Genomic DNA, 12,771 nt, shown 5'->3' on the forward strand with positions numbered 1-12,771 from the left:
AAAAAATCTTTTAGAGATTTTAAAAATCAGATCTATTAAAATATTTCTTTCTCTTTTATATATATGATATTATTTTATATATTTCTGCCTTAACCTTGCGAACCACACTGTGCAATTACCAAAGTACTTCGTTTGGGGCAAGCCGGATAAAAAATATAAGAAGGAAAAAAAAAAGGTGGAGAGGTCGCCGGCAGTATCCATTTCTCATTTCGTTTTTAGCCCGATGCTTGATCATTTATCTTGTCAAAGCTAATTTAAAGTTAGCGCTTCCTCCTCCGTCCGCTGGGTAGGCTCTTCGCGGACTCCGGCCTCTACTTATTCGCAACTGCTGCTGACTTATTTCGCACGTGAAGTGTTAAAGAGCAACAACGGCAACGAAAACCTCAGCCACAACAACGGAGGCCATTGAAAAACCCCCCACACACACTCAAGCTCACACACAGTCTGGCGGACAAAAGAATCGCAATTTATTTCTTCCTGTGGACGAGTTCGAAACGCGAATGGAAAAAAAATATTCATCAATTTTTGTGCAACATCACGTAGGCTTTTCGTTGCTGTTGCCAAAGTTGTTTTCGCTGTTGTTATTATACTTGTTGAGGCAACATTAAGCACTAAAGTGCATAGTGGTTTCAAAATGATTATTAGTTAAGGGTTAATTAGTTTTAAAACAAGGGAGTTAGGGATGATATTGGAATTAAATTGTGGCCAATGAGTATCATAATATTATCAATATTATTAAACGATAATGAGGTACATTGTTTTAAGAAACCTGGCACGGAAATAGGGCAATGGTAAGAATATAAATATTCATAACTCCTCTAAAAATAAAGATATATCTCTTATAGCTTTATTCTCTACTACTTAGTACCGGGTATTATAACTCCCTTAAAAAATATTCAAAATACTTTATAGATAGGAATTCCTTCAACTTCCAGTTCACTGTCACTATTTGGCAAACTCTAAAGGCTGTGGCATTGCCTTTGGAAATTGAAAATTGGCCACGCTTACTTATTCATGCGTCGATGTTGCGTCTCCCGGGGAAAGGACAACCTGGCCTGCCCAGCCAGTGACTTGGTTTATGCATCCATTGTGTGTTGCGTCTGGCCAAGATCTGAGAAGACCACAACCACCAGCCAGACATCGGGGTAATGAGCTGCGTCTGCTCCGCGGCATGTGTCTAGCCAGGGGACAGCATGCCACTCATCAATTAGACTTTTCCTCAAAAATCTGCCCGAAAACCGCCCGACTATTTGGCCAAGCTTGCTGCTGGATTGTCCCATTGTCCCATCCCTCCCTTCTTTGGATTGGGGTTTTGGGGTACAGAGAACATGATGTTCGACACCACAATTTGTGTTGTACTTCGTGTACTCGCCGGTGGAGGGAGGACCGGAGGTCGCGACGGAGAAGGTGAAGGTGGAGAATCTGGGCGGAGAACGTCGCGTCTTTTGCATTGCAAAGTACAAATGGGGAACGAGGCAGACGACGTTGCCTTTTTCTTCAATGCTGCTGGTGCTGGTGATGCTGTGCAACGACCCTGAGGAGCTGGCTGCCTCCGATTCCAAATGGAGTTGGACGCGCATTGCATTGTTTTGCAGCTCCTGCTGGTCTGCTGCTTGCCTGCCAGCCTGGGTTCCTTCTGTGGCAATCAATTGTTGCATCTTTCTCTGTGGCTGTGGTGCTGGTGGCTGTGCCAACGAGGCAGACAAACGGCGTCATCGCCTCGTTTAGTACACTGAAAAAAATATCTATATAAAAGATGAAAAGTTTTCTGAATGTAATTGGATTGCAGCTATGATTTTATTTCGAGTGCACAAGTGACCAGTTCTGGCCTTTTTGGTTCTCCTGTTGGCCCGGGTAGGTGATATTGCCTTATCTGATGTGTCATTTCTTTGGGCTTTTCTGCAGCTTCTGTGACTCTTTGCACGCGCATTGCGAGCCTTAATTTTTGGTCAACAGTTTTTTGCTTGTTAGCCAAGTTATGCGGCGACCGCAAGACCGCAACTGGCAAGAGAGAAACCAAAAAAATAAAAACTAAGAAGGAACAAAAACCGTTTACCACATTGCCCAAATAATTGTCGTGTTGCGGGTTCGTCTTTCGCTTTTTCGACTTTTTCGTCTTGCCAATTATGAGGCACGCTCCACGCGCTTTAGTGGCCGCTTTGTGGCAGAGACTGTCAGTCGTGGCACGCCTACATTCTCACAACGACACCCACTCCCACAACAAGACCCGCTGCTTTGTGGCACCTTCCACCTTCCACCTGGGACCCGCAACCATAACCATGCTTTCCACGGAAAACTCTGTCGGTTTATCGGGCGGCAGGCATCGGCCAACAGCTCCAAGCTGAGCCTGGTCTGGTCTGGCAAATGCCAATATTCCTGGTCTGGGTCTTCAACTACATTCGTGTTTATCAAAATGAAATGTAATGAAGATCTGCATAATATTTCCTGTTTGGAGAATAATGGTGGCACAGCATCCAATTGATGCCACTTGAGTTCTTGTACAGTTGAGTTGGAAAAGTATTTGAAAAGGTAAACCCCCAATGATTAGCAGTTTTCCAGTTTCCGCATCGAATGCAAATTAGTCAGGAATCTCCAATTCCTTCAATAGAAGCGTGTGGCAGTCATAAAACACTTCGAATCACAACAAGAAAATTCAAATTTCGGTTGTGAATCCAAACAATAGCAAATAACCACAAAAAGGCACTTCGTTGTCTAATCAAACGAAATCAAATCGAATGGAGGTATCGTATCGAATCGCGAGTCAGCGGCGATCGATCTTGTTCTACTTTTCGAATCGATCCCATGCCTTTTGTTATTTGTTTGTTAAGATTTCTTTGGGTTTTTTTTTGTGGATTTTTGGTCGAAACGAATTTCTTGTTCCAGCGCATTCCCCGAGGCCGATTTTTTGGTAAAAGTCATGCCCATTGTTCTGGTTTCGGGCCCAGCAATTAACAATGCCAGTCTGAGATACGAGTGGGAGGTGACTGAAGTGACTAAAGTGAGGACTAAACATTTATTGATTTAGCTTTGCCATTAACAGATTTGTGAGCCAATTAAGAATATATGTCATTCGAATGAATTAGCATTTGATGCGAATTTCAGTATCGGCGTAGGTGGAATAACACTAGTCCCCGAATTATTTATTGGCCAGCCTCTTAACGATCATTATTCTGGGGATCGAGCGGGCTTCTGGTAATTTATGATGATGCTTTTTAAATATTTTCAAACCGATTCAAGCTTGTTTTTGTACATTTATTTATGAGAAACTGTGCAAGTCTCAAGAGTCTATAAAAATTAATTAAAATTCTGTAAATTTGTTTTTCTAATTTCGGTTAACACGTCGCCTTCCTGTCCCTAGAAGCTATTTCTCAACTTGGAATATTTAAAGATCTTTGAAAAGAAAAAAGCTCCCTTGCAGCTGTCGGCAAATGTTCGCTTCTGTGTTTTTTGGCCCTTGACTGGCAGACACTCTTTGAAAGTGATACCGTGACACGCACTTGCCTCAGACGCACACAGGTACAAGGCTCCACTCACAGATACTCCCCGAAGAACCCACACTATTCTAGAGTACGCCGGAGACGCGTCAAACACTTGAATGTGTCAGCCTTTAACACTTTTACAATTTGATTTGCGTTGTCTGTTGTTTTCGAATGCGGCTGTCGTCCCATCCACCGGTTCTCCGGTCCTCCGCTTATTTGGACATTCATTTCAAAGGTTCCCAACAAAAAAAAAACACAAAAATGAATCCAAAATATATGTAGATACTCGACACAAAAACTAAAGAATACTAAACAAGAAAGGAAAGCTAACTTCGGGCGGAGCCGAAGTTTATATACCCTTGCAGTTTAAACCGGATATATATCGCAAACATCGGATATAGTTGGCCGATCCTTATGGAAATATGAATATATAATCCAATTTATTACAATACAAAATCTAAAAAAAGTCTCAAGCTTCTATCTTCAAAAACACCAAAAGTGGTATTTCTACCAAAAACCATTTCTGATCGTTCAGTTATATGGCAGCTATAAGATATAGTCGGCCGATCGTTATGAAATTTGGTAGATCGGATTAACTGACCAAGAATATAATCTGTACCAAGTTCCAGCTTTCTATCTTTAACAACACGAAAGTTGGGTCATTTCCGATCGTTCAGTTATATGACAGCTATAGGATATAGTCGGCCGATCCTTACGAAATTTGGCATGTCGTATTATTTTGCCAAAAATAGCTCTCATGTCAAATTTGAACTCTCTAACTCTAAAAACACCAAAGTTATACCATTTCCGATCAATCAGTTATATGGCAGCTATAGGATATAGTCGGCCGATCCGGGCCGTTCCGACTTATATACTGCGTGCAAAGGAAAGAAGGGTGTGTGCAAAGTTTCAAGTCGATAGCTTTAAAACTGAGAGACTAGTTCGCGTAGAAACAGACAGACAGACGGACAGACGGACAGACGGACATGCTCATATCAACTCAGGAGGTGATCCTGATCAAGAATATATATACTTTATAGGGTCGGAGATGTCTCCTTCACTGCGTTGCACACTTTTGACCAAAATTATAATACCCTCTGCAAGGGTATAAAAAGCATAAACGGTCTGACCCCTCCGATCCCTGGAGTCCTCTACCCTTTTATATATTTTTCTGTTTTTTTGCTTGACATGCACGACGAGCTCTCCACATGACGACCCTTTTCAGGTCGTCGCCAAGATCTCTGGATTGAGATCGTCGCTGTCGTTATCATTGGGCATCTCTATCTGTGGCTCTGGAGTGTGTACTTCTGTTTGTTCCAATCGGTTTTAGAAATAACTATAGCGATGTGAGCGTGACAATCCCATTTGGTAAAAAAATTAAAATTTAAATATCATTGCGACATTTTAAAAAACAATTTGCATTCTTTTGGAGGGTGGTTTTTACAATAAGATCTACATCTAGACCCCTAGGTACATCTAGAGACTCTACCTTACCCATATCTGGAAATCTTCTACCCCAAATTCCTTAATATTTCTCATAATATTATATAAGATCATAAGCTGCTACCCTCGCTTGTTGTGGTGTCTTCTCGCACATTCTTCTTTTAATTTTTCGGTTCCTGATTCTGCGGTTCTCTTGTCACCGTTGAAATTGTAGACAATACATTTGCCCGAAACGCGCCTCTTCACACTTTGGCATTCGGCAGATCGCTCCGCACTCCCTACCTCGAGTCCGTCCTCCGAATTTCCGTCCAAGGGCCCCGTATTGAATTACATGCCAACGTGGCTGCTGACATATCATCATCATCGCCATCATTATCTGAGCAACCGAGTGAGCTGAGCATCCGTAGTGTGTCCCATCCATCCAACTATGTCTTGGTCCCCTCTCCTGGAAGACAGACAGACAGACATCCATCCAAATTGCCGTCTCAGCGCGGTTGCATCAATTTCAGCGCTTTCGGGTGACATTATTCAATTTAAGTGCTTTCTATAGAATCTTCCCATAATGAGCATCGTGATCATGACGTTTCTGTAGCCGTAGCCTCGACAGGAAATCTTCAATTGCGGCAAGAAGCGAATTGCTGGCCTCCGACTACCGACTCTAGGCCTTTGAAATCGAGAACTGCGCAAAACTTTGCCAGCATCGGGGTCTGAATTTTTATAAATACGAGTATACGAGTACACATATCTAGGACCACCCAAAAAGCTGCCATCCGGAAAAACGGAAAACCTAAAGAGCTAAAAATTATGCGATGAGGCCTGCCTGCCTTGCCTGCCTTTTCAATTACAAATCAAACGTCTGTCAAAAGTTGAAGACCTCACTGCGTATTCGGCTTCAGACTTTGGTAATAAAAATATTTGGAAAAATACATGCGTGCCACATCGTTCGGTTTATATAAATAATCATCATAAATGCATGAATGCGGCATGCCGCATGCAGTATTGGGTGGGGCACGCTGCAATCTGTGAGCTGTCGTGGGTGGCCTTTCGAGTTGCACATTTGCCTAAAACAGCAAACAAACAATATGAAGTCATAAATAAAAACAAATCGGGGCCAGTTAAATGCAAACTATGATATTTTAGAGTTTATGGGAAAAAATATCAAACAAATGGATCAGTTTTCAATCAAAGTAGTTCTATTATACGATTACAAAATAAAGCTTTATAGAAGAGTGGCTTTAGGCTTCATTAGTGCATCCCAGAAACTTGAAATGAATTAAGTTATTTGAGAAAACAATAGCCCGATTAATGACTAGTCCAGACTGCTGTTGGTGGGGATTCCTTAGACGAGTGTATGGTGCCATGTCTGATGTCTGATGGTGTGGCTGCAGACAAATTGATGTGATTTCAGCAATTTGTGGCTATTCTTTCCCGGCGAGATCATTATGCTGCATTTATGCCCAAATTGAAGTGAAGATCTCCACTCACTCAGCCAACACCTGGGGGCCCCCATTGACAGTGCTATTATACGATGAGTTTTCATTTCTCATTTTGGATCAGATCGGATCGGATCGGTTCTGGTCTCTCCTGTCCTGGCCTGGCCTGGCCAGCTTTGCTCTGATCTGGCCCCCAAAGAAAATTAAAGCTGCATTGTGTGTGTGCGGTGGTGCGAGTGATGCGTTTGAGGGGCAAAGCCAAAACGAAGCGATATGATTAAGCAGAAAATGATGCACTGAGAAATAATCTTGTGACTCTGATTTATTTCTTACAAAATAGAGAGATATTCTCCTAGAAAGACCTTCTTCAAACTATTCTTCCAGTGATTGGTAGACGAGGCCCAGCTGCAATCAGCGGGCCAACTTGTTGTAAACAAATTGAAGTGGCACTCAGTGATGCCCCCCTTCCCTCCTCCCGCTGATCATCCTTACTTGGCCATTACGGATTGCATTCGGGTTCAACTCTTACCCCTGGGGACGTGCCTTCATTAGGCCATGCAGGGCGCGTAGGCAGAATGTGTAAACACACACTGCCTATGGCACTGGCACTGGCACTCGCATCGAGGCGATTCTCATTCCCAACACGATCCGAGTGCTATGCGTAATTTTAATTGATTTCATTTACGCATTTTTGACTAATGTTCACACGCCGCTGGCAGTGACGGCCGGAGGAGCCACGGGGGGTGCAGCTCATTTAGCATAGACTCGGCGCGTTGATGGACAGAATCCAACTCCAAATGGCTGCACCACGGAATTTATTTTTGGCCCCTGTCCCACTCTGGTCTTTTCGGTTCTTTACGCTGAACCGAAGAACCAAACCACCTCCCAGAAGAGGGGAAATCTGTAACATAAATTTCACTTTGATCTATTTTTGAGTGCCGGCCACTGCAACTTTGCTAAATTCTGTTCTGAAGAAAAAATATTCAAATTTTTAATTGCCATTACACAGCGAGCCAGTCTGCCGGACGACCCAGTTTCTAAAATATCCGTTTCTTCAGAGGATTTTGATATTCTATTAAATATTTTTGGAACGTAGAGGGGCTTGTTGCAAGAGTTTTTGTTTTTAAATCACCCAGTCATGGCTGATTGCCCAACTCCTGCTATCATAATACTTTTGATTTCGCTTTCAGATAGCTTTGGGGTTTTTCTTCCCAGTTCTGCCATCAATCTCGAAGTTGACATCCCAACCATGAGCGATTTGGCAAAAACGTGGCCCGTACCTCGTACCATTAACGAACTGAAAGTAAACCTCAAGTCGGCTGCGCCATCAATCAATCAGTCACTTAATATGAATATGAAAATGAATATGAACCCGTACCCACACATTCATAGCTTGTGGGTTTATCTTTGGAGCATTCGCCCGACATTCATTATTCATTGTGGGCCTTTTCTCCCGCCAGCCAAAGTCGAGTAACCGAGAAGCCAAGTTGTTCTCTTATCTCCGGCAACAATGTTGGCCATGTTTTGTTTGGGCCACTGCCACTGCAATTGCACTCGAGATTTAACGGCGACTGGTCAGAGACATAATGCAAGCAGTTTTTGCAGCACTTGACTATTATTTCTCTTATTTTTCATGGTATATGGGGAAAATATAAAAATAAAGTTCAGTTTGGCAAAGTTCAGTGGGCAAGTGAACCCCTTGAAAGCCCAGTTGCCCAGACCACACCCAATTGATTCTCTCATACTTGAATATTTTTATGGGAAGTGTAAGCCTATATGACTATATATATATAGTATACACTACTATAAAAGCATTAATAAATTTCGAAAGTTCTTACACTTTAATTTTGATATATATTTTTTAAAGAAGCCTAACCCCTAAGATTCAAAAAAATATATAGTATCATAGTAGTATTAATGGTGTCATATACCCTCATCGAAACCCTCCGTTGTCTGGCAAACATTCAATTAATTTGTAATGCAGTCGGCATTTGCTTTTATTTCTACGTAATTGCGAATCTTTTGAAGCGATGCGAACAGCGATCGACGAACTATATCATCATAGTGTGTAGTGCCCATATGCATATTGATTGATTGCTAGGCAATTTGCACGTGCTCCAATTTGTGTTGGGGTTTGGTTTTGTTGTCACCATGTTCTCCCCAATACGGAATCGAATGGTTCTCCGACTGCACCCACATGGACTGTCACGTTTCTGACTGGTTTTTTGTTATTTCTTCGGGTCGGGGTTCTTGGAAATGTGTCAACACAAGAGTGCCGCAAGCTTTCCCACCCAGCAATTTGCAATCTTTGATAGATGGCTGTGTAACTGCCAAAGAGTGTAAAAACCAACACTAAAGTAACGAAAATATTAGCCTAGCCGTGTCGGGGGAATTACGTAGCTCGGTCGGTCTGCGAACGGATAGAGTCGACAAGTGCAAGGCACTCAATCAATTAGCGATAGGCCATGTTTGGTTTCTTATCAAGGCTCTGGCTGGCATATTCGCTGCATAATGAAAGTTTTCCATAATTGCAAAGTCTGCTTAAAAATGTTAACACCTCTACTTTACTTTCTAATTTATTATTTAAATAAAAATGTTTAGTATACCCCATACGCTACTTCACCTCGTATAATTTACGATGCAAATTATGGTTAAGCTCAAGCTCTATTGATTTGGCCACAATTTATGACCACAAATGAGTCCATCTGATAGTCGGCCATTCAGAAAATTGAATATTTACAACCGCCCCTCGCTGAATGGGTGCCTTTTATCGGACTGCCACTCGCATAACTCATATCGTATCGCCTTTTGACAGATTTGCGCGCCAAAGTCGCTCGCGTTTCGCTGGCGACTTTCCTCGCCCACCCATCACGCGTGCGCCTTTTCAATCGACCGTATAGTGGCACACATATTCATATTTTTATACCCTTGCAGAGGGTATTATAATTTTGTCCAAAAGTGTGCAACGCAGTGAAGGAGACATCTCCGACCCTATAAAGTATATATATTCTTGATCAGGATCACCTCCTGAGTTGATATGAGCATGTCCGTCTGTCCGTCTTTCTGTCTGTCCGTCTGTCTGTTTCTACGCAAACTAGTCTCTCAGTTTTAAAGCTATCGTCTTGAAACTTTGCACACACCCTTCTTTCCTTTGCACGCAGTATATAAGTCGGAACGGCCCGGATCGGCCGACTATATCCTATAGCTGCCATATAACTGATTGATCGGAAATGGTATAACTTTGGTGTTTTTGAAGTTAGAGAGTTCAAATTTTAGGTGAGAGCTATTTTTGGCAAAATAATACGACTGCCAAATTTCATAAGGATCGGCCGACTATATCCTATAGCTGTCATATAACTGAACGATCGGAAATGACCCAACTTTCGTGTTTTTGAAGATAGAAAGCTGGAATTTAGTACAGACTCTATTTTTGGTCAGTTGATCCAACCTACCAAATTTCATTAGGATCGGCCGACTATATCCTATAGCTGCCATATAACTGAACGATCGGAAATGGTACTTGGTAGAAATATCAACTTTCGTATTTTTGAAGATAGAAGCTTGGGACTTTTTTTTAGATTTTGTATTGTAATAAATTGGAGCCAACTATATCCGATGTTTGCGATATATATCCGGTTTTAACTGCAAGGGTATATAAACTTCGGCTCCGCCCGAAGTTAGCTTTCCTTTCTTGTTTTTTGTGCAGCTTTCCCGGCAGCAGATCTCCAAATGGAACGCATCATAAATAATAACTAATGTTTTGATAAGTCCGCTACGAGCCAACCACTCTTACTGTGTGTTTATCAAATTACGTATGAAGTTTGTTCATTAATTTTGGCAAATTTATCAGTTCGCTGGAGGGGGCAACGCAACCTCCACCTCTGAGTAGAGAAACCCCTTCCGCTGAGACAGCGTCTGAGGTGCTTCCGCTGACTGGTGGCTGACTGGCTCTGAAAGTGGCCCAGTGGGAGCTCGAGCGTCGGGCCTTCGCACCTCCAGCGAGGGGATCTTGAGCCTTCAAGTTGCAGTTTTCGCGTGGGCTAGATGAAGATTCAGCGTCATCCGGCAAGTCCAAGTCGCCAGGTTGGCAAAGCCGCTTGCGTGCAGACGTCAGACGACAGAACTAGACGTAATCTCGGCGGGCTGTCAAACAGTATCTTAAAGATGCACACAGACATCGGCCGGTGGCAGAGACAGGGAAAAACTCCCGACTACCGGCTAGAGGCAGTCGCAGCAACTGGTTCTTTTCAGATCAAAGTCTGGGCTAGTAAATTGCGGCCTTTTGACCAAGTTTATGACACACGTTTAGCTGTCTACTGCTGGCCCACGCTCATCCGCTTTATTTTTTTTCGGTTAACAGGAAGAGAGTGCCACCCATTCCCCTTTGGACTTTCTTCTACGATTCTACGAGTATGATTCTTTCTTCTGTTCTTCTATTTTCAATTAAGATCTCGTATTTCAGGCGCCCGACAAACCCGCAATTGTTGTTGTTAAATTATTAATTGACATTTGGCTGGCGCCGAGGAAGAGCCATTCAAGTGCTCTCTCTCTGCCCGTTTGTTTACAAATTGGTTACACAGTTTTTCAATTTACTTAAATTTTGTATTGCTGTTCTCTGTTTGCTTTGTAGGTGAATTCAGTGCAAATGTAATGTCAGACGTCGAAGCTATAGCGGCTGCTGCCCTCAGCGGCATGGAAATGGGATCTGGCCCACGATCGGAGGCATATGGAGCAGTCGACGACGACCAATTCGAAGTCAAAGAAAATGGTAAGTTTTGAAAGAATCATCTATTAGGCTTGCATGAAATAAATGTCAAAACAAACAGCGAGTTCTGAGTGGCCGTACTAGCCATTTTGTAAACACAATCCAAATTCAAACGCTTCTTGGTAAATTATTCATTCTGGTCTTGGTATTCAATGACAAATTGTTGTTTTGATTCCCTTCATTGACTCACAAATTCCTCAGATTAGTGATTCTAAAAATATTTCAAGATCGAAAGACTGTTAGAGAGATTAGCAGTAAACTGATGTTTTGAATCGGACGAGCCACGTTCAACATCCTCGATAGTATAGTGGTTAGTATCCCCGCCTGTCACGCGGGAGACCGGGGTTCAATTCCCCGTCGGGGAGATGTTGAAATTTTTTTTTTTTTTTTTTTTTCATTTATTTAAATTTGTTTTTTTTTTTTCTTTTTTTTTTAATTTACATCTATGGTTTTAATCATAATATTAAGAAATAATATTAAGGTTTTAGATTCCATTCATAGTATTAGTTTTAAATAGATTGATAAAATAACCGATAGGCATTCTTGGTTTGCCTTATTTTTTTTTCTTCTTCTCTTTCTTAAGTCATTATTTCTAAAGAAAAAGTCACAAAAGCCAAAAGTAAATATGAACATTATGTATTAATATACTATATAATTATTTAATAATACCTTACCCTAACCTACAAACTTCTCTAACAAAAAAAAAATGTTAAAAAAGAAATTGTGTATTTGTACATGTGTATTATATTTAAAAAAAAACGGTTACATCTTCTACAAGAAATAAATGAAAAATATTATAATAAGTTAAATAAAAAAAAAAGTATTTAAACATCTCCCCGACGGGGAATTGAACCCCGGTCTCCCGCGTGACAGGCGGGGATACTAACCACTATACTATCGAGGATGTTGAAAGTGGCTCGTCAAACACAAAACATGTTCCGCAGCCGAGAACCTTTAGGTTCTTTTTCGGAAAAGACAACCACCCTTCTGCATAGTTTTCGCCAAGCATGAAGTTTTGTTTCAAAATCCATTTATAGATGCCAAGATAGCTGGAGTCACCCTCTGAAGGTGTTAATGAGGGGAATGTTTAATGCGTTTACAAATTATGTTTGACGCGGTTGAACTCACTTCAGAGCAGAGCCAGAGGCAGAGGAGTTGGCGAGTGAGTATCTGCGTGCCCAGTGGATGACTCCTCTGCGGATGTGTGGGTAGATTTATGCTCAGCTCTGCGTGTAATTATAATTTATCGTTGTTGAAATTCCATAAAACTTTAACACCTCACCTTGGGCCTTGCTGTGTGTGAAGTGCAGCAGAGGAACCGAGACGAACCTGAGATAGAATCAAAAATGAGATGGACTAGGGATGGGCAAGGGAAAGGCTGGAGTGCATGATGGTTAATTGCACTTCACTCCTTTTGATGAAGAGGCAACGGGACGAGGCAGGTCTCGAGAGCATTAATGCCTCTTGGGCTGACAAGGTGCTGCCTGGTTGATCAGCTTTTCGGGTTCTGACTTTGTGTATCTATCCGATTTTTAATTCATTGCAAAAGTGTGCAAGAATGGAACGAATTCCGAGCATTTTTCCACATGTTGCTGACAACATAAAATGACTTTGGTTTATTTTTACACACACCCAGCCAGCCATCACACAC

The 12,771-nt window shown here is 41.9% G+C and overlaps 1 protein-coding gene and 2 non-coding genes across 3 annotated transcripts in view; 2 read left to right on the top strand and 1 right to left on the bottom strand.

The window, feature by feature from the left end:
• The window catches only part of tkv (serine/threonine receptor kinase thickveins), a 49,230-nt gene that overhangs the window by 16,710 nt on the left and 19,749 nt on the right, over window positions 1-12,771 (top strand). Inside the window, exon 2 of the mRNA XM_017244240.3 lies at window positions 10,986-11,123. Coding sequence (XP_017099729.2) covers window positions 10,986-11,123 — 138 coding nt within the window. The remainder of the gene's footprint in view (window positions 1-10,985; window positions 11,124-12,771) is intronic.
• TRNAD-GUC (transfer RNA aspartic acid (anticodon GUC)) lies at window positions 11,414-11,485 on the top strand. The gene has a single exon. It is a non-coding gene; the product is annotated as a tRNA-Asp (tRNA).
• On the bottom strand, window positions 11,953-12,024 carry TRNAD-GUC (transfer RNA aspartic acid (anticodon GUC)). The gene has a single exon. It is a non-coding gene; the product is annotated as a tRNA-Asp (tRNA).

This window comes from Drosophila bipectinata, chromosome 2L (genome assembly GCF_030179905.1).
Source record: "Drosophila bipectinata strain 14024-0381.07 chromosome 2L, DbipHiC1v2, whole genome shotgun sequence".
NCBI lineage: Eukaryota > Metazoa > Arthropoda > Insecta > Diptera > Drosophilidae > Drosophila > Drosophila bipectinata.